We start from the raw sequence: 25,808 nt of genomic DNA, 5'->3' as shown, positions 1-25,808 counted from the left end.
TTCTGTGATCTTTCAGGTGTCATTGCCATAAATCAGAATTGTAGGCATATAAGAACGTATCATAATAAAAAAACTGAGAAAATAGTAAGGACAGACCACAATAGATTCTTAGAGCAGACACAAACTGAAATAACTGTGCTCATTGTAATCGTGAAATTAAAAGGTGAAATTGATGATTTAAGTAGAGCGCTGGAAAATACAGAAAACAGAAATATTCTAGAACTGAAAAATCTAAAAAATAATGACCCAGTTTTAGTTGCAGGTTAGACGCAGATAAAGGAAGAAGTAGTACACTGGAAGTTTAGAGCAACGAAACAGAAGCAGTCAGCACACACCCCACCCAGTCACCAGAGGCACAGGCACCTCCAGGGCACCTCCTCCGCTGTAGCCCCAGAACCCCCCTGGGGTGTCGTTCCTGCACTCTCTCCCTGGCTCTCCCCACTGTGACCTCTCCCCTTTGACCTTTGTATCTGCTCTTCCTACTGCCTGAAATACAGCACCACCAAGAAAACAACCCAAACCAGACTCGGCCTCACCAGCTTCTCACTGTCACATTTGTTTGCAAAGTCTTTTCCGCAAGGTCTCCTCGGGCACCTGTCCGAGAGCCCAGCCCCTCCACACACTCAGGTGACGGCTGGTTTTTGTCTGCTTCCCACTGGAACGGAGGCCCCACGAGGATAAAGATGTTTGATTTGCTTTGTTTTTGTTCAGTAACATATCTTCAAGTGCTTAGAACATAGGCATTCAACACATGCCTACTTCCTGGGCAAAGTGGAAACACTGATATAAGACTCTTAGCATGAAACGTAACGTGGGCTTAATAAAATTTAGTTACCCCCTTTTGCCACTTTTGCGGGATTTCTGGTTTAATTTTATTTTCTATTTACAGTTTTCTCTTCCCTTTGTAGAAATTCTGGGTTAAACTCTTTGTTTTTAGTTTCTCTATTTATATTCCTTGTCAAATCTGAACAAATCGAGTTCTATCTCAGGTACAAACTGAGAGAAGACATTCTGTGAATAGTTGATGTACATGTGTTTTTTAAAGTTGTGTTCAGATGGGGATAGAATTACAGCTGATCTTGGTCAGGCATTTCTTTAAAAACCACAGTAGTAACTAATACTAGTATTTGCAGAATGAAAATTAGTCATTATAGTTTAGGCAAAGTTTTAAGAATTTATCACATTCAACAAAAGAGAAATACCTGAATATCTCAGATGTTTCCCTGGCCTAGCACCTGGAGAGCGTGAAAGGGAATGGGTCTTAATAAAATGGAACCAGCTCTTGGGCAAGAACTGGCCAGTGTCTTTCATCGGTGTGTTTTTGGGTTAGTCCTCCCACAGCCATTGGAAATAGCCAGGAGGCATGGATGAGTGTTTTCATTAGGCGAATTCTAGAACTGAGATGCCAGGAGGGTAGGTGATGTGCCCAGAGCCACACAGCTAGTAGAGAAGGGGGCAGAGCTGGAGTTTGAGCACAGGGCTCCAACCCCCGCAGACTGCTGTGACCAAGTTGTGTGAGCCTTGAAGCCGCGTGACACGTGCCTCACCTCCGTAGGGCACCACACGGGGGTGCGATTTGATTGGACCTGAATCAATGATGTTTTGTTTAAGTGATTATGGGGGACAGGTTTTTATGTGGAATTGTTGTTGATGTGGTGACTTTGTCCTTAATTATAAAATAGCCTGGTTCTGCGGTACATCGCCGATCACTGGTGATACTTGACCAGGATTTGACCATCATTCAGAGCCCCCCGCCCCAGCAAAAGTGACTTTCTCCAGAGACTATTTGTAGCTAGTGTGAATGTTTTAAAAACTCAAAACAGTGATGATAAGACTGGATTTAAATCTTTTAAGACTTTTTTTATATGAAAAATTTTTACATTTTGAAATGACCAGGCTTCACCGTAATTAAAGTGAGGTGGTATGTAGCATACGTGTCTCCTTTTAAAAGGACTCAAACCTAAACACTATTTTTTTAAATCACTCTTTTCTAAATTCTGTCTGTTTAAAATAGTTTTTCCCAGCTTAAATTTTATGCTTGATTTTACTTGGGACAGAAATAGAATTAAATAGGTCATGCTGTCTCCTTTATCCTGGAAAATCTTTCCTCTTCAAAGCAACACTTTGGTGCTTGGCCATATGTCGGTAGAGTTTTACAGGTCAGGATTGGCAGGTGAAGGGGCTGCACCTGCGTTGGAGCACGTTTCTCTTGCTGTAGCCCCCACCCCCCACCCTCCCGGCCCCAACACTTACCAGGTGTCCAGGTCACCCTGTCACTTCCAGTTAGACATCTTCCTTATCCAGGATAACAGCTCAGAAGTGGACCTTAATGAATAAGTCTTTTTTTTCAGTTCTGCAAAAATGTGTATCAATATACCGTTATTTCTTGTCCGTCTTTGTTCTCTGTGTTTAATAATGTTGTTCTGACTCCGATTTAAAGGGAATTTTTGGCTGAGGGCAGGGCATGGAAGATTGGTAGGTAGGTAGTGCTTGAAAAAAGAATTCAGGTGAGGTCTCATTATCAAAACTTATGTTTTAATAAATACTGTATGTTACTCTACCTCATCTCAGTTTACCTTCATCTTAAAGAAGCTGTTGCTTTGTTTCCTGCCACGTGGTCTTTAATTAGGTCCTTTCTTCATTCATTCATTCAACAAACCTTCCTCTGTGCGTCCTGTGTCCCAGCATTGAGAATACAGGAGCACAAGGGCTGTTCCTTTCCCTTGAGGACCGTGCAGACCGGGGGGAGAGAAGGGAGGCAGAGAAGCAGTTGCTGCTACCGTGTGTGCAAGTTATGTCATCAGGGAAGCAGAGGAGGGAGTGATAATCCGGCCAGAAGTCTTCAGGTGGAAGACAGAACAGGTGACGGCAGAGGGACAGCACATGTGGAGAGGGGACAGCGTGGAACAGAGTCGCTTCTTCAGGGCCCTTTCCAGGGCGTGGAGATGTACAGTGCCATGTTCCCAGAAGTTGCTAAGGACAAGGCTGGGAGAGACCCCGAATGCCTTCCTTATCTCCTAGGAACCGGGAGACTGGCGCTCAGGGAAGCCACAGGCCTGCATCTTAGCAGATGATCCTGCAGAAGGGATTAGAGAAGGACCTTCTGAAGCCAGGAGATGGGTTAGCCTGTTGCAGTAGTCCCTTGGAGAGCCAGTGATTCGGATGCGGTCACGCTGGGAATGGAGCAGAAGGGTATGAGGGGAAAATAGGACGTAAGGATTGAAGGTTTACGGAGCTCCCGTTGTGGTGCAGAAACGAATCCGACTAGGAACCATGAGGTTGCAGGTTCGATCCCTGGCCTCGCTCAGTGGGTTGGGGATCCGAACCGGGGTTGCTGTGGTGTAGGTCAACGACATGGCTCGGATCCTGTGTTGCTGTGGCTGTGGTGTAGGCCGGCAGCTGTAGCTCCAATTCAACCCCTAGCCTGAGAACTTACATGTGCCTCGGGTGTGGCCCTGAAAAAAAAAAAAAAAGGTTTCCTGGCCAGGTGGAGTGATGGTCAGACCGTGCAGGGGAGGCCTTGATTTGTGTAGACAGAGGTACCTTCGGAGGTTCGTGTAGACCGATGGTTCCCAGCACTGCGCTGCACTAGAGATGCGTGTCTCCCCCACCGCCTCAGCACACGCACGGGACGCTAGTTTTAAAGCGCCAGGAAGGGTGAAAGATTGTCGCGGTGCGTGTGATCGACGGGTAGGACCCCTGTGGGGCTTCTTCCAGAGAACGTCCAGTCAGGTCGCTTAGGGCAGGGGCGCTCCGGTGCTCCGGTTCCCCGCTGCGGGTCATGCAGCAGTGGCCCGGGGAGGAGCGCGGAGCGAAGGCCCACTCAGGGCAGACGGCCCTCGGCGCTCTTCCGAGGGGGCGCCCGGGCCGTGGGCGGGTGATCATGCGGGGTCCTCGTTACGCTCCAGCGCTGCCATCGCTCTGGGCAAGGACGCACCATGCCAGCCGTGTCCACGTCGGAAGGAGAGGCCAAGAGCCAGGCGCTCGTTTCTGCACAGACGTAGAGGCGCGGGGGGTCCATTGTTGGCGTCACACAGGGGTGGGGACCCTGGGTTTGTGGGGACAGAAGAGACTTGAGATGCGTCTGGCGTCATCCTGAAGCAGCAGCTCGTCGGAGAGGGCAGCCGTGGACGCGCAGGGAACGCATGTGCCCTGGGAGCCCGCACCGCGTTGGAAGCCCAGGACGCGTGTTCAAAATGGGGCCGACGTGCCATGGAGGCGAATGTTCTCGAGGGGAAAATTTTGAGTGTGCAAAGAAAGCGTTCGGCAGATCTGAGCCCAGCCAACAGCGAGGTGGCGATTCCCCATCTCTGGGCCTGACGACCAGCTGGTGAAGGGGAGACTCTTAGCATAGCCGGGCAGTGGAACTAGTCAATAACCTCCCCTTCCACACCAGCTTTATGCTCCCGCCCAATTGTGTGTTAACTTGGGACAAAGAATGCAGTCGCTGGTTTTTAATTTCCTACTCTAGCCTCAGAAAAACTCAGAGGAATTCCCTCATGTCAGATGAGACAAATGAGCAAAGCAGCCAGTTGTTGGAAACCCTGGAAGATAAGAGCGTCGGGCAGAAGGATGCTGCTGCTCCTCGGACAAAAAGCCCAGTGATCAGAGGCCCCCACGCCGCTCCTCCACCCTCACCCTCCCTGGCGTTGACCAGCTGGGTCCCGGGCCGGCCGGCCTCCCCGGTTGTCCTTAGCCGGTGACCTCGTCGGGGGCCTTGCACGAAAAGAGCAGGTAGTCAACGCGCGTCCCCTCTGCTGGCTCCCGGGCACGTGGGCATTCAGTTACCATCCCACTCGGCTCTCCTCCCTCGGCCCTGCCACTGTCCGCTGTAGGCTCCCGTCTGCTTTTCAGGGCTGGTCCATTGAACAGGTAACACTTGCGACCGAAGACGGTGTCCACCTAAGGCCAGATCCAGCTGGGAAATCATCATGAAAGAAAGCTTGTGAGAACTGCACATTTAACTTTTTAAATCTTCAATGTAAAACACGGAAGTCAATAATTCCGTGACCTAAACAGTTTGAAAATTCAAATAAACAGCTAGCATTGTACTATCTGACTGAATAATTGAACAAGGAATGCATGACAGAACTGTAGGTTTAAAATAGTATACTACTTAACAGTTTAGTTATTTAAGAAAATTCTGGTCACTTACTAGAATTTAAAGAATCTTGATTTCTTTAAATAAAAATAGAGAATTCTGTACTCAGTGAAGCCTGATTGTCTTTAAACTACTAACAAATTATTAAAGCAACCATGAGCTCCATGTTTTGCCAAACTGCAGGCTCGGGGCGTGACCTAGTTGCAAGTCCACCCCCCTCCCCAGACTGGCTTCCTGAAACACAGAGTGGATTGTGTCACTAGGAATGTACATCCACACTCCACAGCGCAGCCCCTCATGGTCTGGGGGTGGGTTCCTCGACCTCCTTGCTCCCCGTCTTTCCTTTGCACCCCGAGGCCTGCCCACCTGAACTCTGATGAGCAGCCCTCTTGGGTCTAGACCTTTTTTGTTTTGCTCCTGCTATTCAGTCTGCCTCTTTTTTTTCCCCCAATTTTTAGGGCTGCATTCGCAGCATGTGGCGGTTCCCAAGCTAGGGGTGAGTCGGAGCCATAGCTCCGGCCTGTACCACAGCCATAGCATCTTGGGATCTGAGCCATATCTGTGACCTACACCACAGCTCACAGCAATGCCTGATCCTTAACCCACTGAGCAAGGCCAGGGATTGAACCCACATCCTCATGGATACTAGTCAGGTTCATTTCTGGTGAGTCACGATGGGAATTCCCATATTCTACCTCATTTTAAATTAATTTTCCCAGCTGCTTGTGCTTTTCTCCACTTTTGAGACCCAGTTCCAGCATCGACACTTCTGGAAAAGGTTCTTCCCCTTTCCCAGTTGGCTGTTCTCTGCTGCTTCAATCTCACCTCTGGCCCAGCAAGTGACAAGCTGCGTTGTAGTTCTCTCCCTAGTCGTCTGTCACCACTCCCTGATGCCAGTGTCCTCAGTAGCCTGGGACACTCCTTTGCCCTCCGTGACGTCCAGCAGGAGTACCAGGCACAGGGCAGGTGCCCAGTAAAAGTTGGCTTGTTTTGTTTCTAACAAGGTTACTCCTTGTGTTAAGAATGCTAGCTGCTTCTATTAATTCACCGGAATTGTGGCTAGTATCTGCATTTTGCTGATTATCTTACAACTAAAATCATCTCCAAAAAAGTGTTTTGTTTGAATCAATCTTGCCTGATAGCTTTCCCCTCCTTGCATGGGCATGGGTCTTTGGAAGATGACAGCGGTGTTAGCAACCCACCTTGAGCTGCTGCAGGCGACACCTTGGCTTGCCCGCCGTGTTCTACTATATTCCTGACTTTGATTCTTTTCTCCCTGTTTAATGAGTATTCTCTTCATATTCTATCTTGTGTCCAAAGTTCTGAACACATAACTCTTCTGCAAATATTCAGTTCCTCCTTTATGAAAAAACATTTTAAAAATTTAAGGTGATCATGTACTGATTTCTACAAAGACTGCAGCATGCTTTAGGATTAATGTTTGTTTTACGAAATTGGACGCAGGACAGTGTAACTTCCTAGTTAGGTATTTTGGCTTTTATAAATCAAATAAATTGAGGTGTAATATTTAGTAGAGGCTTCTTAAAAGAGGGTAACTAAGGTCATCGCTTTAAAATCAGTCACTGGTTCCACCCTGTATGTGAGCCTCGCTGTTGAGAAATCCAGGCGAGAGGTCTTCCAGGGAAATGCTTTGCCGGGATGGTTAATGACATGAGCCGTTCTTTACACAGTTCTCATCACATGCCAGGTCTTTTTGCTGGAGCACACACGTATGTCCATGTACTTTCTCATCCCTTCAGGGTGCTTACTAAGGACTCACGTTTTGCAGGTAAAGCAGCAGACTCTGAGGGGTGGCTGAATTTGCCTGAAGTCATGACAGTATCGTGCAGAAGCCCATCTGACTCCAGTCTTTTCTCTCTCACCCCTTGACCGCATTTCTCCACTTGAGGAGGTCTGGCGCTGGTGATTACATTGATGGCCATTGGTAGTACTGACGTTCCAAAATACTTAGATTCTTTCCTGGCCTTTTAAAGATGAAGTCAGTAACTACAGTAAGTCCAAAGTCACTGTGTAACTCGCCCTCCCCGCCAAATTTAGACATCAGTCGTAGGGTGGCACCCACACTCTTCATAGATATAAATGTCACTGAGTAGGGTGTTTAATGTGATCTTATGGAATGATCCTTTTTCTGGACCTTTTGCAATGCCAAAGTGCTTTAAAATAGCCGAAGTGTACTTGTTGTCACATCTGCAGATTGTCCGCAGAATGTCCCCATAGAGCTAAAAGGATGGCTTTAGCTCTTGGTGGGTTATCTTTCTATTGTTGAGCTCTAAGAGGTCTTTATAAACTCCTCTGGACCCTAGACCATCATCAGATGTGTCATTTGCAAGTAGCGTCTCCCGTCCTGTGGGTCGTCTTTTCACTTTCTTGTTAGTGACACAGGAACTTTTAATTTTGATGGAGTCCGTTTTGTCTCTACCTTTTGGCCACTTGTGCTTTTGTTAGCACAGCTGAGGGAATTAATGGCTGAGGTCACAAGGACTTATACCCGTGTTTCTGCTGTTGAACCTTGCTAGTGAATTTTTCGTTTGAATTGTTATACTTTGCACCTCAAGAATTTCTTTGGATTCTTTTCTGGATTTATTAAATCTACATTAATATTCTATTTTGGCGAGACACTGTTTTCCTACCCTTCTTTAGTTTTTTTGGATACAGGCTGTTGTTCCTTGAGTATATTTCAAATAACTGATTTAGTCCTTGGTAACTACAGTGTCTCAGCTTCCTCAGGGACAGTTTCTATTGACTACTTTTTTTCTTGTGTATGGACTATACTTTTGTGTTTCTTTTCATGGTGCGTAATTTTTGTTGTTACTGGACATTTAATATAATGTGTCCATGTGGAAATCAAATTCTCCTCCCTCCCTAGGATTTTTTTTTTTCTTTTTGGTTTTGTCGCTTTTCCAAATTAATATTGTAAAGTTGATATTTGTCATGTGTTGCCACCGAAGTGTCTTCTCTCCATCACCTTAGTGACCAGCTAATGACTGGACAGAGATTTGATGGCGTGCTTGGAAACTAAGTCCCTAGTCTTTGCCAAGAGCCTGCAGGGCCATGTCAAAGCGTGTCTTCAATCCTCAGACCCTCAATTTACAACCAACTCTGGCTTAGCCTTGACTTTCCTTCTCGTGCTAAACCTCAAGGTCAGCCAGAGGAGAGAGCTCAGGGCCTTCGCGGGTCTTTTCTGGGCAACTGCAGGACACAGAAATGTGTCAAGAGCTTTGCGGAGCTCACACAGAGGTCTCATCACCCCACTTCCCCTCGTAAGCTGTTTCGTGAGCCTGTTATTTGCTCTAGTTTTTCTCTATCACCTCAAGCAGATAAAATGGTAGACAATTGCCGCTAATTATTTTCTTCAGCTACCCTCAGGGAAAAGTCTCTATGTACTGGCTGAGCTCCAAGTCAGGTTAAATAAAGACAGTCCTTTGGGAATGGGGTTTGGAAAGCCCTCCGCCTGCCCCACCCCTTCCAGTGACCTCCAGCGGCTGGTTTCCACCTGGATTGGTTGTGGCTCCCGCAGAGCTGGGGCGACGGGTAGGAAAAGGAAAAGTTAAAACATCACAGCGCTCACTGATCTTTCCAGCATTCAGCCAGTTTTTAAAAAACAATTGTTCCTCAGATCTCTGCAAGCCTTGGTTAATTTCCAGAGTTCTAAAAATGTTGATTCTGGCCATTTTTACCAGTTTCTCTTTTCTTTTTCAGAGAAGATTTTTGGAGGTTCTTACTCTGTCATTTTCACTGATGTCACTTTTATGTTTTTCCTTACGTTATAATTAGATATGTAGTTAAATGATAGCTGAATTAATAAAGATGCACTTGAAAGCAGAATGCATCTTTCTTTGCAGAAACGTCTCTGAACTTTGATGTACTTCTCCTGTTATGTTTTAGGACTATGATGATGGATATGGCACTGCTTATGATGAACAGAGTTATGATTCCTATGATAACAGCTATAGCGCCCCAGCCCAAAGGTAAGATCCGTCTTCACGTCCAGACCCCGCAGCAGACACCTGGGCCCTCCCCCCTGTGTGCGCCATGCAGGAGGATGGTGACGGGCCGCTTTGCTTCCGTCTGTTTTCACTGGACAGCAGCCACTCTCTCCCAGCCAGTGTGTATCGCTCCTCCCAGTCACTGCAGTGCTAAAGCCATGAGTCTGGGGGGTACAAACTGGACCTTGTCTTTACTCTGAAGATTTAACGTAAGCACTCTCTGTACTCCGAGGAAGAGCGTTGTCTACCTTGTCTGTGGCTCTTCAAGTCCCGAGGTCCCGAGTCACAGCTGAAACGTGTGAACGGCCGACACGGGCGGCGCCCGGGGTGGGTGTTCACGTGTTGCTTCGGGTTCACGGGTCATTTCCGTTTCTTAGCAGCAGTGCTCCTGTTGATAACAACCTCAGGTTCCTATTCGTGAATGACGAGTTGGTTCTGATTCACTTTCTAAAGAAGTATTTACTCAGAAAGGAGTGTTATTAGAGGCAAAGCAGAGCATTGTACCCTTCTGATAATATACCTTGATGTTCATTAATATATGAAATTCATGTTTATTCTGTTCAGAATGTTTTACTAAATGCCTAGAAACCTCTTTATGTTTACAGTTCTAAATGGAAGACAGCGACAGACACACACACAAGCCCAAATCCTAGCTTTATGAAGCATAAATAAAAGCATAAGCCAGCACATGGTTATTTTGATGCAGCATAAATTCACCTCTGAACTCATGCGGTGCCACACAAGCTCTGAACAGACAGGCACTCTGGTCCAGAGCTGACAGAGATAAAGTGTTTTTTCTTTTTGTTCATGCCGCGTGTTTTTCTTCCATAATTTGTAACGGTTAAGTAGCCTTCAGACTTTGACTCCCAGCTGGGCCGTTTTAGGGGAAGCTTTGTGCATCGGGTTTGTGTCCTTGAGGGTTTGGGCGTGTCCGGGGGTGACTGACACCCTAGACCAGCCTTTATGTGTCCCAGCAAGTGCACGCAGCATGTGGGCTCTTCTCATTACGCAGATGCAGAGGAGGAGCCCAGAGCATAAGATGAAGGGAGTGGCCAAGAATCACACACGGCGGGTAATCCTCTCCTCACGCGTTTCATTTAGTCTGTACGGCAGTAGCAGGAGTTGTACTGGTTTTACAGATGGTAAAACTGAGGCTCAGAGAAGTAAATGACTGATCCAGAACATGAGCCAGATTGCAAAGCTTGGAGAGTCTCCCCTTGGAGCTGGGATGACTTAGTATGATTGATCACAAGCATCCGTCCGTCCCCTTGCTCATTTATTTAGCCGACATGTATTAAACGCCCACTGGGTGTATGAAAGGCAGGGCCTGGGCTCCGCGCTTAGATTAGAGAGGTTGTGGAGACAGGGACCCCACCTCGGAACAAAATAAATATGCACACTTAAAGCAATGGAGGAGTTCCCATTGTGGCTTAGCGGGTGAAGAACCTGGCTAATATACATGAGGACATGGGTTCAATCCCTGGCCTCGCTCCGTGGGTTAAGGATCTTGCAACTGGAGTTGCCGTGAGCTGTGGTGTAGGGAGCAAATGCAGCTCCTCACGTTGCTGTGGCTGTGGTGTAGGCCAGCAGTTGCAGCTCTTATTTGACCTCTAGGCTGGGAACTTCCATATGCTGCAGGTGTGACCCTAGAAAAAGAAAAGAAAATTAAATGGTGTGATATGGCGATCACTGTGAGAGTCTGAGGGAAAACGCAGTATTTCCGTAAAAGCCAGAGTGCTCAAGTCTGGTTGAGGTGTTGGGGACATTTCACTGGAAAATGAAGAGTAGGTAGGAGTCACCAGGGTACCAGCAGAGCAGGAGTGCACATGGGGCCAGGCTGGGAGTGGAAGAGCCCTGTCTGGGCCGGAGGGCACTGCACAGGCCGCGGGGAGGGCGGTGGGCGCCCTGGGGCAGCAGCGGAGCCATGGGGTGGGGGGGGCATGCATGCAATCAAGAGAGGCTCACCACGTGGCCCTGTGGAGGCGGGATTAGTGGAGGACTGGCCGGGGCAGAGACCAGTTAGGAGGCCGGCACAGCACAGATTGCAAGCCCTGGGGGCATCTCACTGAGAGCAGCAGGGCAGCCCCTCGGCCTTCAGTGAGCTCAGGCTCTGCTGTGAATCGCAGCGAGGCAGCCGTCCGGTGGAGCAGCGTGAGGTTATGTTTCAGGCGCCCAGTGGCCTCACTCGAGCTACCATGACAAAGTACTCAACTGTCGCTTGAGCCACAGAAATGTATTTTCTCAGGGTTGTAGTGGCTGGAAGTCCATGAAGAAGGTGTTGGCAGATCAGGGTTTTCCTGGGGCCCCTCCCCTTGAGTCCCCCTGGCCCCTGGCCTGTGTCCTCAGTGGTCTCCCGGCTCTCTCTCAGCATCCAGGTTTCCTGTCCCACAGGGACACCAGTCACATTGGACCAGGGCCCAAGGCCTCCTTTGCCTTCATCATCTCTCTAAGGGTCCTGTCTCCATCTACGCGTTAGGAGGTACTGGCGTTAGAGCTTCAGCCTGTGATTCTGGGGGGCAGACAGTTCAGCCCATAGCCCGAACATATTTTATCATTGGTCTCAGTCACACTGCTCAGAATTAGAAGTCTGGTCTGAACAAGTTAGGAGAGCAGGTTTTCAAATCATCCCCAGGATGCAGGCGTGGGTAATGATGGGGAGTCACCCTCGTTATCGTCTTCGGGTATTGAATGTCGGCTGTCTGCTCGGCCCGCTGTGCCCTGGGCTTCGCGTTGGCTCTCCCTCCCCCCAGCATGCCCCGAGGTGCTGCAGAATTCAGGTCTGCAGGTGCCATTGTCCTGCATGCAGGTTCACGGGGGTCAAATCGCTGGCCCAGGCTCGCGGGGCTGAGCGGTGTACCCATCCACGTTGGCCCCGAGCGTTCTCCTTTGTACTCTGCCTCATTGCCTTTCATCGCTGCTTTTGTCATGGTTTTGATTTCAGTTGCTGGAACTAATTCTTATTAATGTATACACAGTATTCACAAATCTAGTGCTTTTTGATGCTTTTGAATCATGCCTCTCTCTGAATTGGAAGTGTCGCCTTCTCAGACGTGGACTGTTTCCATCAAACCTGAGAGTTTCATGTATCCGGCATGTTAACGATGCAGGCTAAGACTAATGAAATGAAGAACTTCATTTTCCCAATTTTATGTGAGATTTTCTCAGCAAAGAACATTCGCAGCCACTGCCTTCAGGGAGCCTACAGCCCTAGTACTCACTAACAGGTAGTACCATGCAACACTCAATGTTCTAAAACTCCCCTGATTTTGACATTCCAGGTTGTATAAAATTAATCTCAAACTTTAATAATTCTCTCAATTCACGATTTGAAAGAACAGTCTGTGCTGTGGTTAACTAGTTCAGTGTTACTGCAGAATTCTTTACTTGGTCTCCTTTTAGATTACAAAGCTGTCCTGAAAAGGGTCTCTGACACGTTGAGACGTAGTAGCAAGAGCACTGGGCAGAAGTTAGAACCGCACTGTCCACAGGGCAGCCCCCAGCGCATGTCCCTGTTGCACACTGGAATGTGTCTGGTCCAGAGTGGGACGTGCTGGGACTGGAGGTCACACACCTGCTCCCAAAGGGCCTGGAATCAAAACTGCAAAATAAATGCATGGCTAGCATCAGTGTCACCTGTTTCTTTTTCACTTTTTTTTTTTTTTTTTTTTAATCATAGCGGATAGAAAACTCTACATTACCAATTTCCCCTGGGCAGCGCAGCCGAGAGACCAGGGGTGGCTTGGCATCGGGCACCACACCTCGGGGCGCACGTCAGCTCGCCAGGTGCAGAAGAGAAGTAGAGCGTGTCACCCCCGCACGTTGATCCTTTTAAAATTTCTGTCCTAAAGTTTTGTTCTGTGTTGAAACTCTAGCACACCTGTTACACACAAATGATTACACTTTCAGGCTCAGAAACCATCTCCTCCTGATAACACCTGTGTCACCAGAAACGCCCGCAGACCCAGGCCAGAGGGTGAGACTCTGACAGACCTGGGTTCAGACCCCACTTTCACCTTTGCTGGTCATGTGACTGTGGGCAAGTTGTTCCACCTCTCTAAGCCTCGGTGGGTAAAGCTGTACCTTGGTTCCTCCTGTAAGGGGTCTTTTAGGAAAGTGCACGGGCCCAGTGAGCCGTGTGGAGGGGGTTCGGTGCCCGCGTCCTCCCGCAGGACTGATCGAGCACTGACACGGGAGCAGCCGGCGCTTGTGAACTGGGAGGTGCCTGGGAGTCGGCGATTCACAGGGAGGGAGGGGCCCGTGTGGAGGGGCTGCTCTGGGCGGGGAGCAACCGTTGACTGGCCTTAGCCAGGCGAGTGGGCACTGCCCACGCAGAAGCGGGCGCCCGGCCGCCCGGTTTCCTGTGTGTGTGAAGGGCTTCCTGTCCGTACGGGCTTCTCAACTTCATATGCTGTCATCATTTATGACACTTTTTTTTTTTTTTTTTTTTTGGTCTTTTTGCCATTTCTTGGGCTGCTCCCGCAGCATATGGAGGGTCCCAAGCTAGGGGTCGAATCGGAGCTGTAGCCACCGGCCTACGCCAGAGCCACAGCAACGCAGGTTCCGAGCCACATCTGCAACCTACACCGCAGCTCACGGCAACGCCGGATCGTTAACCCACTGAGCAAGGGCAGGGATCAAACCCGCAACCTCATGGTTCCTAGTCAGTTCGTTAACCACTGCGCCACGACGGGAACTCCTATGACACTTTTTTATTGCAGAAAAAAAGTTTCTCCCCAGAGGTTTCACAGATTAGGAATTTTTTCTTCCACATCTCAAATACCTTGTATGAAAATTAGAGTGCAAACGAGAGTCCCTGCGGAGTGATGGAAAATTCCGTGTAGTTCGGCTCCATTTCCCCATCGACTTGTGTGATGAGCTCCATAATGCTAGTAACTATAGTGTAAAACAAAGCATCGTTTACCTGGCCTCACACGCTTAGCAAGTAACAAGCTGTCTCCGCCGTTGCAGTGGAGAAAATGTGAATTATTCTTTACCATGTTGGAATTATCCTAATCTACACTGGCACAAAAGCAGTCATTCCGCTGTGTCTGCACCTTCTATCACTGTGAGGGGGTCTGCTGTGTCCTGACTGTGGCAGTCATTCCGCTATGTCTGCACCTGCTCACTGTGAGGGGGTCTGCTGTGTCCTGACTGTGGCAGTCATTCCGCTATGTCTGCACCTTGTGTACACCTTACACAGAAATTTGACTCAAACGTCACAATTTTTTTAGTCTGTTTCTGAATAATTATCAGTTCTCCGTAGAAGTGTTTGTTTCCTCTAATGATCAGTCATCAAGGCTGTAGAACAAAAAGGGTTTCCCCAAAGTGCTAATAATCCCTGAGCATTAGTGGATGGCTGTGTAGTAAAAACATGATTTTCTGGTGGGTTTAATATTGACATCCTAATTTCCCATAGCACTTTGTGGTTTGACTGTTCTTTCAAGTACATATTTCATCTCCTCCAAACTCTGATCTTCCTGAAAACACTTAGAATTACTGAAAGGAGGAATTAGAAACAGCAGCTGCTGGTTTGGGCGACTCCATGAGGTCTAGCGCTCTGTTCTCTCTCTCCCTTTTATGCTTTATCCCCGATTTCCACCACAGCCCCACGTGCTAAGTTTTTCCTCGTACAGAAGTTGAAGGTTGTAAAGGTTTGCACCTTCCCCAGGAATACACCGCTGAAGAGTACTCCAGCCTAGGTTTTTGTCTTCCTCGAAAAACCATTATCCAAGTAAGAAAATGTTTAACGTATAAGATCATTGATTTATTTTTGTGACAAAATAATACCTGAGCCCCTTGATCCAAATAGGCAGAGCAAGGGAAGGTGTCGAAAACGATGGGCCTCTCAGCGTGTTTTCAGAGGCCAGTTCCCAGGAGAGCAAGGAGACGGAAAAGAGCTTTGCCCTGCTCTCTAGTTTGCTGAGCGGGTCTGTGGGCAGCTTTTGCATCATGCGCCATAATGTCTTCTCAAGAGCTGCCCATGGAAGAAGTCTGAAGGTAGCTTGGAATTTCACTTCGGAAAGGGTGTTTGTTCAGTTTAGGATGTAACAGCCAGCTAAACATCAGGAAAACTGTTTTTGGAAGGTATTGCTGCGTTGTATCTGGATTGGCTGTTTTGGACAGTAGTGGTTTGGCCTGGATTAACCATGTCTTGCACAGTTTGTGTCACACATGCCTTTACCGGCCCTGGGTTTTTGGCTCCTTGCTGTGCAAGTACTGAAGGGATCTCTCTGCATGAAGTGAGCAGTGTGGCTGTCGACAGATGCGTCTAAATCAGTGTGATGTACACACTGACCAGAAAACAGAGACACCAACCCAGCTTATGCTGTAAACCTGTAAATACCTAAGTTCTCAGTCAAGGACTCGACGCTAAGAAAATAAAGGAGGGACGACTATGGTGAAAAAGCAAAGCTACAACCTAAAAGGGAGACAGCAGGGAACAGCCCTGGGACCAAATGTTAATGTATGTGAGGTTGCTACTAGGAAGTACAATCGCAGTTTGTGTGTGTGTGTGTGTGTGTGTGTGTCGCCTCTGAGCTTAATTTTAACTGTAAAAGGTGGATGTTATCCCCCCATTTTTTTTTTTCTTGAGAAACTAAGACACAGAGAGGGGCTCGGTGGCCTGGGTTACACACTGAGTGACTCGATTGCTCTCATTTTCTCTCTACCGTCGCGGCTCCGAAGAGTAGGACGCACATCCTTGATGTTTCTCATGGTTTCAGATGGTAAGTGGCCGACTTCCTTGCAGTGTTAATGATTAATTTTTAAAGCTATTGGAGGAATTCCCACTGTAGCTTAGCGGTTAACGAGCCTGACCGGCATCCATGAGGACATGGGTTCGATCCCTGGCCTTGCTTGGTGGGTTAAGGATCTGGCATTGCAATGAGCTGTGGTGTAGGTCGCAGACCTGGCTCGGATCCTGTGTTGCTGTGGCTGTGGTGTAGGCTGGCAGCTGTAGCTCCAATGGGACCCCTTGCCTGGGGACCTCCATATGCCACTGTGGCCCTAAAAGACAAAGGAACAGAGTGTAAATATTAAAAAAATAATAAAGTTGTTGGAAAAGTGTGATTACCATATCACACACATGAGTTTATGAATAGTAGTGCTATGTATCAATGATAGGACATTTACTTACGTTAAAATCGATATGGAGTCTAGATACTCATGTCACAACAGAAGAAAGGGTGGGGGAAAAAACTGTAACTGCAATGTATACATCTAAGGATGACCTGACCCCCTTGCTGTACAGTGGGAAAATAATAATTTAAAAAAAAAAAAAATCGATATGGAGAGTAATCCTAAGTCGCTGACAGGATGGGTGGTGGACGTGGTGGCGGAGGTCCCGAAAGTGCCCATCAAGGGCCGAAGGCGGGCACGTGCTGTCATCAGCATGTTTTTTCAGGATTCATTTTTGAAGGGATGAGATGTCTGTTGCATAGTGTTTATTACTGTATCAAATGCTTTCATGCCTCTTATTTAATTCCCAAGCATGAATGTAAGATTGTCAGTTCTTAGTTTTAAAAGTTGGGAAACTAACACTCAGAGAATTAGAGCTTGACCTGTGTCAAGAGCTAATAAGTGGCACTTGGGCCTCCCTGCCACTTTGCTTTAAGATCAAGCCCGTATTCTTTTGCTTAACCTCAAAACAACTAAGAAAGGAAAGATCAGTCCCTATAAATATAGAGGATACCAGAATCCCTGTGTTGGCCACACGGAGTCTTCATGCCTGATGTCCACACGTGGCGGGAAAGAGCCGCCGAGCAGAGGCGCGCTTATGGCGAGAAGTCAGTTGCCAGCGTCAGTTCATCCTTGATGTTCTTGGGAAGACCTGAGACTTGTCACTGAGGACCGTGGACTCAGGCTGGATGTGAAAGCAGAGTCCCCTGGGGAGACGTCTGCCTGAGAGCATCGGGAAGATGGCCCGGTCTAAGCCCAGCCGCTCACGGCGGTGGCGGTGCTGCCGGGAGTGGGCATCCCGGGGGGAGGGCTGGCACCAAGTGTAGACCGCGTGACAGCGTTTCCGAAAAGGGGCTTGTTGGTGATCACACCACCAGCTGTAGGTCTGTCCTCCAGGTGTCTTTCCCTGTGCTTCATACCTTCTTAAAACGTGTTGTGATTAATTTTAGAATAGGTTTCATCACAAATTCTGCCCTCTTCCTAGTGAAAGGAAATGATACAACTTTTCTAATTCTTGACTCTTAAAAAGTAGTCATATGATTTAGCTGCGAAACCACCCAAACCTGGCTTTGAGTCCCAGCTCGGTCGTCCCTTGGCCGTCGTCATTTCTCTGCTGTTCCGTGATGGTAAAAACATCTGACTCGGGAGCTTGTGATTAAATGCGACGGCAGATGTACAGGGTGGGAGTTCAGTAACTGGCTGAGATGCGTGTACTGGGTGGGCGCCACCTGCCGCCCTAAGCATTTTGCAGCCTTAGCAGCAGGTTACGATGAACCTGGGGTGATAGGAGAGGAACCCGAGGCACAGAGTTTCTGGAACTTCCCTCAGGTTATGGAAGAGTAAGTGCGGGGCAGGCACTGCGCCCGGCGGCCTGAGCCCTCTGCCTGCCTCTGGAGCTTGTTCTGTCGGATTCGTTATCCCAGCTAGAAGCTTGTCCTATGGTTTTTTCTGAGGAAGACGCCAGTCAATAAAATCTCAACCGCTCATCTGAATAAAATCGTAGGTGCCATTCTGATTCCCCCTTTGTCAGGTAAAAGTTTACCGAAGGCCTCATGTAATTTGATTGTTTAAGAGTGTTAGATCATTGATTATCATTGATTAAGAGTCTTAATCAAGCGTCTTAAGGTGTTTAGAAACAGACTTGCGGTCAAAGCGTGAAGTTGCTTGTGAGGAATGACTTGGCGTGGAGAAGGTCGGTCATCGCACTTGCGAGTCTCAGAATCTGGTCAAACCTCACCTGCTCGACTCTCAACTTGAGAAGCTGAAATAATCCAGACATGACGTAGATTGTGTGTTTTCCCTTAGATTTGACATTGCGAGGAGATGTGTTCTCCCAGAAAGCAATTTACGAGTGTTCATCAAGAGCCTTCAAAGTGTTTATAACCTTTGACCCAACATTTACTCAGTGTCTGAACTTCGTCTGTAAGGAGTTTTTGACTGTAAATATATCTAAGACCTCTTGAAAAAGAATAAGCAATTTGGGGCAATGTTCAGGAAAAGAGATAGGACATTTTAGACGTGGAGCAGAAAGACTGACACGTGTCAGCTTGGCCAAAGCCACGTAGCTAAACGTGTACCTCCATTAAGGCTGAGGCAGGACTTGGTTAGCGAGCGTGAAGGGCTGGAAGGCCTGCATTTGCATCGCAGCTCTGCGCTTGCTGAAGTTGGGCTGCCTGCGCTGCAGCCTACTGGGCTGTAGACCGGGGGTGGCGGGGGCAGCGACCACCTCTTAGGTTGTGTAGTGCTGCGCGGGTTCGTATATGGAGAGCACCTGGTACTTTGTGAATGCTCAGCATTAGCTCTTACCATTAACAGTCTGCAATTCGTTTTCTTTCTTTCTTTTTTTTTTTTTTTGTCTAAAACCCTTGGGGCTAAGTGTCTTGGCCTCACGCAGTGGGTTCAGGATCCCATGTTGCCGTGAGCTGTGGTGTAGGTCACAGACGAGGCTCAGATCCTACATGGCTGTGGCTGTGGTGTAGGCCAGCGGCTACAGCTCCGATTCAGCCTCTAGCCTGGGAACTTCATATGCTGTGGGTGCGACCCTTAAAAAAAAAAAAAAAGGCAAAAAGACAGAGTGTGGGCCTGTGGAGCTTAATTCGGGTGGTGGTCAGGTTTGAGTGTGGAGGTCGTGTTCAGCTGCTGTGAGACAATGAAGTGAGACTTGCGGAAGGTAAGCGTTTGCCTGAGGGTATGTCTGTGGGAGCAGCGGTCTCTGCAGAAGCCCTCTGATGGGAGCATGTCACGGGTTCTGGAACCCTGAAAGTTTTCATTTCTTCCATCTGTAATATAATTTCAAGTTCTCCTCGTAGAAAACTTGAGATTTTTCTTCGGAATAAGATATTTTTGAACAATTTGGAACAGAATGGTTTCGGTGTCTGAGACTCTGTTGTAATAACTTCTTCCTGTTTTAAACTAATCCCAGCGGGATTACAGGCGCTTGCAGACTGCACAGGAAATGACAGGAGGAGGCTGTGGCGGGCACACACCGAGATCGGCTCCGCCTGGTGTCTTGGCCTGTGGCAGCTTTGGTAGGCGGAACAGCGGCTCTCAGAGATGCCCGTATCCTAATGCCCAGAGCCTGCGGATGCATTCCCTTACCTGGCAGAAGGGACTTGGCAGGGGATGGTTAAGATATGAGCCTTGAGGTTCTTTTTGCATGGGCCCATTGCAATACAAGGGTCCTTAAGAGTGAAGGAGGGAGGAAGCCAGAAGTATCAGAGGAAGATGTGGCTGAGAGATGCAGTGTTGCTGCTTTTGCAGGTGGAGGACGAGGGCCATGAGGGAGGCAGAGGATGTGGGCGGCTTCCGGAAGCCAGGACAGATAAGGTCTCGCCCAGAGCCTCCAGAAAGGAATGGGAGCCTGCCAGTTCCTCGATTTTTAATCCAGTGAGACCCATGCGAAACTTCTGTCCTGTAGAACTGTCCCCTTAGAAAGTGTTGCTTAAGTTGCTAGGTTTGTGGTCATTTTGTTACAGCTGGCATACAAAACTAATACAGCAGCCAGTAGCCTGACAGAAGAAGAGAGATGTCCTGTAAAAATGCAAATCTTACTTATCTCACTCTCTCTGTTCTTTTGCATAAACATTCAGCATCAATTATGAATAACGGTTATTCACTAAGAAAATATAACCCAGAGTCAAGAGAAACAGAGAGCCCAGGTATTACAGTTGTCAGAGTTTTAAAATTGATATGTTTAGGAGTTCCCGTCGTGGCGCAGTGGTTAACGAATCCGACTAGGAACCATGAGGTTGTGGGTTCGCTCCCTGGCCTTGCTCAGTGGGTTAACGATCCAGCATTGCCGTGAGCTGTGGTGTAGGTTGCAGACACTGCTCGGATCCCACGTGTGGCTCTGGTATAGACTGGCAGCTACAGCTCCAATTAGACCCCTAGCCTGGGAGCCTCCATATGCCGCGGGAACGGCCCTAGAAAAGGCAAAAAGACAAAAAAATAAAAATAAAAAAATAAAATTGATATGTTCACTGTGCTAAAGGATAGTGTGTGAAAGGGCGGACAGCATGAGTGAACAAGTCAGAATCCAGCAGATGGAAACTCCAAAGAAAGAGGCCAATGGAAATGCTAGAAATAAAATATTATAATATCAGAGATGAATGATTCAGTGGACTTACTAACACATCGTACTCTGCAGAGGAAAAATAGGAGAACTTGAAGACAAATTAATGAAAAGTATCCAAACATGCAAACAAAGAGAAAAAAAAAAAAGAGTAAAAGGAACACGGCGTGTGAGATCTGCAGGCTGGCGTAAAACAGTCTAGGCTGTTGTTGGAGCTGCAGAAGAGAGAGATGGTGGGATAGAAGAAGTACTTGGGCATTTCCAAAACTAACCCCAAAACACCGTCTCACAGATCCACAAAGTGCAGAGGACCCAAAGCGGGAGAGAGATGAGCAAAAGCGTACCACCGCCTAACGTACAAATTGCTGTAAAACAAAGGGAAAATACTGAGAGCAGCCAAAGGAAGGAGACATAAAAATATGCCATCTTTTACAGGTATTTCTCATTTAGCATTATGTATTTGAGGTTCAGCCACATTATAGCTTTTATCAGAATTTCATTCCTTTTTATTGCTCGGTCGTTTTCCATTTACGGATCCACGTTCTGTTTATATATGGACCAGGTGATGGACACCAGGAGTTGCTTTCACTTCTTAGCTATTAGGAATTATGCTGCTGTGAACATTTATATGCAAATCTTTGTGTGGACTTGTGTCTTCTTTTCCTTTAGATAGATATTTAGGAGTGGAATCGCTGAGTCAAATAGTTAATTGTATGTTTAACTTTTTAAGAAACTGCCAACCTGTTTTTCAGAGTGCTTCTACCATTTTAAGTTCCCACCAGTGGTATATGAGAATTCTTAAGGGTAATTTTAACAAAAATGTTCAAGATCTCTGTCCTGACAACTATTCCTTAAACACTGCTTATAGGAAGTAGTGAGGACCAAGCTAAATGGAGATACCCCGTATTTTTTAATTGAAAGACCCAGTATTCGTAGAGATATCAGTTCTCCCTGAAATTGTCTGTAAACTCATGTAACTCCAATCAGGACCCATGCAGCCTTCTCTGTCTCTGTCTCTCTCTTTCTGTCTCTCTTTTTTGGTGCAAAATGTCAAGGTAATTCTAAAATACATGGAAATTCAAAGGACTTAGAATAGACAAAATAAATCTTGATAATGAAGAACAAACTGGGAATTCTCGGCTGACTTGCAGATGTATAAAACCACAGCAATCAAGACAGTGCAGTACTGTGAAAGGAGAGGCCAGATCAGCGAACATCCAGAGACGGACTCGCGCTCATTTGCTTTCAGAGGCACCAGCGCAGTTCAGTGGGTGAAGAATTGTCTCTCCTGTACGTAGCGCGGTAGTGATTAGCTCTGCGTGTAGGTGGGGATAGCCTTTGATTCCCCCAACACACACACGCAACCCTCAGGCCATTTACAGATGTTAATTTGAGGTGGTTCGTAACTTCAGCTTAAAAGTTAGATTTGTAAAACTCCTAGAAGAACGTGTGGAAAAAGACGCAAATCGTAGAAGAAAACCATTTGCAAATTTGACCTCATCAAACATGAAAATATCTCATACTCAGAGGACATCATGAAAAAATGCATCGAGAAGCCACAGCCAGGGAAGACGTGTTTACCGGCAGCACACATATCTGTCTGACAAAGGACTTTCATCTAAACTATGTAAACTACAACTCAGTAAGGAAAACCTAAAAGTATATATTCAAATGCCTGGGAAAATGAGCAGAAGTGCTCAAAATTAACTGGTCATCGAGGAAGTGAAAGTGCAGGTTGAAACCTCAGCAGGACGCCTGCAGTCCAGCTAACACGGCGGAAACAAAATTGTTGACACATAGTTACGGGGCAGCTAGAACTGTCATAGACACCTAAAAGGCCACACCTTGGGAAATCCGGCAGTTTCTCTGAAAAGTGAACCATACGTCTACTCTGTAAACCAGTAATTCCACTCCTCATGACTTTACCCAGAGACATGAGACCGTGTCTGGAAAAAGCTTTATGTAACAGTGTTGAGAGTAGCTTCATCTCTAACCTCCAGGAGCTGGAAACAGCCCTGAAGCCCTTTGCAGAGGGAGCAACTGTGATGTATGCATTCAAGGGAATGAATGCCACTCAGCGATGCAAATGAGCAAAGACAAGGTAGCTGCAATAACAGAGAAACAGTAAGAAAACTTTTAAAACATACTTCCTCCAAAGCACTCGGTCTGAGTGCCTTACGGTTTAGGCAGATGACAGGTTTTGCAGGCCCAAGAGGCGGAAGAAACGGGGATGCCCACCATGGGATAGGCCTCTCAGGGAGCTGACTTGGTGTGTGCTGATGACTCTGGTCCCTTAGGGCAGGCCTCGGCCTCCATTGCCTGGCGGGGTGGGCGGCGGGGACACCGGAGTACCAACCTCAGGTGGCGTTTACAAGCCACTCCTCTGGATCTGAGCGAGCACGGCCCTCTCCATACCCACGCGCACTGTGCTGGTCCAGCCTCCCCTTGCAAGCTGTTTCCTATCATTTATTTCTTCATGTTGCCGCTGGGATGAGTTTTTTTTCCCCACATGTATTATAATTATATGCTTTCATAACACCAAGCAATTTCCCTTCATAACTGCAGTTTTATATCGAAATAATTCTCAGATTGATGTCTGTCTTCTTTAAATTTCTTTACTGCCACAACCCCGGTTCCTAGCACGGTGCTTGAAACATGGAAAATGCTCAATCAATATTTATTGAATAAATATGGAGAGGTAGAATTTTACTTCGCATCAGTAATTTTAAAACAAAGTAGGCATTCCTGTCTGAATGTCACAGTGCTGAATTTGAATTTGACTGTAGTTAACTCTGGGTGGTGTGCTTTAAATTACTTTAATTGTACTTATTTGAAGAGCGAGACGGAATCATTTGATAGGCAGGTCGATGCAAGTGAAGGTGCTAACAGAGTCTCCAGAAAGGGTGTCGCAGGGGTGCTGACCGTCCTGTAAAAAGCCGGAGGAATTCCTTCTATGCTCCCTAAATTGTGTAGAGATCACAGTCACATTTTCTTAGGAGTAGACAATGGCTTTGAAAACTAACGTATGTGAAGTCTCCCAGAAAGGGCCCCTCAGGATAGCAAATTCAAGATCCCCAAACAAAGCTTGTTAACAAGTTAGCCCATGAAATACTGTAAACTGCTCATAAAATGTTGTTGGGCTCTTTTTTTTTTTTTTCCTGTTTAAACATTTCATTGAGCTTTAGTTGATTTATAGTGTTAATTTCTGCTGTACCACAGAGGGGTCCGGTTGTGCACAAACACACATCTATTCTCTTTCCGATTCCTTTCCCACGAAGGTTATCACGGAATATCGAGTTCCCTGCACTGTCCAGCGGGTCCCACTGACCGTCCACTCACATACCTCACTGTGCACATGCCGGTCCCAAGCCCCAGTTTGACGGGCTATCTCGAATGCTGCCGAAGGAGCCAGAGAATCCCGTGTTGAAAGCCCCGAGGCCTTGGCCCTCCGTGTGGTCGGAGGCGGCACTCAGAGAAGTGCCGGTAGACAGGCGACGGAGCCCAGCCGTCATTCGTCCTCCGTCCCAGAATCGCTTTGTGTTCTTTAAACTTGGAGGTACATGATTCGTTCTTTAGGAGTTAATGCTCAGCAGCCTTCCCAGGCTCCTTCTCACAGCACCTCACCCAGACCCTCTTCCCCCTCTCAAGACCTGCCCTGCAGTCTGTGGTGACAGTCCTGTCATGTTCGAATTTGTAGTTTTGATGCTTTCTGCAAAGACTTCTCATTAAGATACCTGGGAGGTCGTGATGATTTATGTTAATTCATTTTTTTTGTCTTTTGCCAGAAAGAAATATTATAAAACAATAGCTCTGTTCCCTTGTGTTTTTTGTAAGAAATCTTTGTTGTAAATGTTGGTGTTTCGGAGAAATTCATTCATTGTTGAGATTAATAGCTACATTAGAAATATTGAAGCTTGAGTCAAAGACAGGTCTAGCCTTGAATCCCAGCTCTGTCATTGCTTGTGTGACCTGGAGCCAGCCAGCACTGAATGCATTGAAACCTTGTGTGTAATTAATATAGTAAATGGCAAAATAGCACTGAGCTTACTGAAAATTGCAGGGAACTGCGCACGTAGAAAGAAACTATTAGTTGGTGGTGGTGGTGGTGTTAGACTCATATCGCTAACGGTGGTTCCTCACTCTCTCCGATGAACAGAAGTAGATGGTATAGCATCCACATAAGCACTCCAGGGAAAACACTACTCATTTCAAACCTCAGCTTTAATAATAGTAATAACAGCTGTCCTTGAAAATGAGCTTAATATATGGATGTATGTAACACATTATCTTATTTAAACCTCACAACAATCTTGTGCAAGATGTTTTTAAAAACTCTCTTACAGACAAGACAATTAGTGTTGCCCAAGCTTACGCGCAAAGTAAATGCTGGAGCCAAGATTCTGGTGTTTGACTCTGGAGCCTGGTTTTTAAGCACTAACTCTATACTATCTTCCAAAATGATTGTAGTACTAAGAGAAAGCTGCTGAAAAGTGAAGATGAGCATGTAAAGCACTGGCAGCGTCGCAGAGACAGCACGCCCGGCACCAGCGTCAGACCGTGTTGCCCTGAGACCCCGACCCAAGCGGGCATTCTTTTCGGGAGGGACTCAGGTGCGGGAGGAGGGAAGGGCCCAGAGTGAACTGAAAAGACACCTGTAAACAGAACTCTTTCCTTTTACCCTTTTATTTGTCTTGGAATATAATCAAAATGCATAGTTTTTTATTATATAGAGCCATCTGCCGTCTTTTAAGCAACTTTTGATAGAAGGGAATAGCATAGCAGAGGCCACCAGTGAGAGAGCGCAAACTCAGGCAGTGGCACCTAACACTGTGAAAGTCAGCGTAATTGGATATCCCAGCGCCAGAAAAATAGACACTCAGTCCCCTCGTTTCAGAATGCTTACACTGTCTCAAAAGACTAAAGGGCTGGGGTGGTCTTTGAATTAACCATAAATTCAAATGTATGAGAGGCTTGTTCCCTCCCGGTAAGAATGTAAGCAGCTAGGGACTGAAGTGGCGTCTCTTTATATTTACTAAGGGCCCAGGCCACCATCGTCACCATCCTCTGGTGGCACTTGCCGGTGTCCGTCGGCGCAACTCAGTCTCATGGGGGCTGTTACTGCTCCAGCCGCCAAGCTGGGGCTCCGGCAGGAGGACAGAGCCTTGGCTCCTGGGGCTGCCCTGTGTTAGGTACCACTGCCTGAGTTTGCGCTCTCACCGGTGGCCTCGTCTGCAGAAGGGGCTGAGGTCTTTGCATTAATACATCATCACTAGCGCTCCCCCAAGGAGTCTTCTGATAAAAAAACAAAGGGAAGGTGCCTACGGGATAGACAACTAATACCTGTGGGCCCTTCCCCTTGAACAAGTTGGCTTTTTCCTTTTAGGTTTGTTTCCCTTTTTCTGAGACATACTGTATCCCTACAGCGAAACGCATAAACCCACCTGTCTGAAGC

The 25,808-nt window shown here is 47.2% G+C and overlaps 1 protein-coding gene across 1 annotated transcript in view; it reads left to right on the top strand.

The window, feature by feature from the left end:
- The window catches only part of KHDRBS3 (KH RNA binding domain containing, signal transduction associated 3), a 156,918-nt gene that overhangs the window by 117,243 nt on the left and 13,867 nt on the right, over positions 1 to 25,808 (top strand). The window contains 1 exon segment of the mRNA XM_021088871.1: positions 9,008 to 9,090. Within this exon segment, the coding sequence (XP_020944530.1) occupies positions 9,008 to 9,090 (83 nt within the window).

Source organism: Sus scrofa, chromosome 4 (genome assembly GCF_000003025.6).
Source record: "Sus scrofa isolate TJ Tabasco breed Duroc chromosome 4, Sscrofa11.1, whole genome shotgun sequence".
In the NCBI taxonomy this organism is placed as follows: domain Eukaryota; kingdom Metazoa; phylum Chordata; class Mammalia; order Artiodactyla; family Suidae; genus Sus; species Sus scrofa.
Note: the sequence above shows the minus strand (reverse complement) of the source record. Positions and strands in the feature narration are given on the sequence as shown.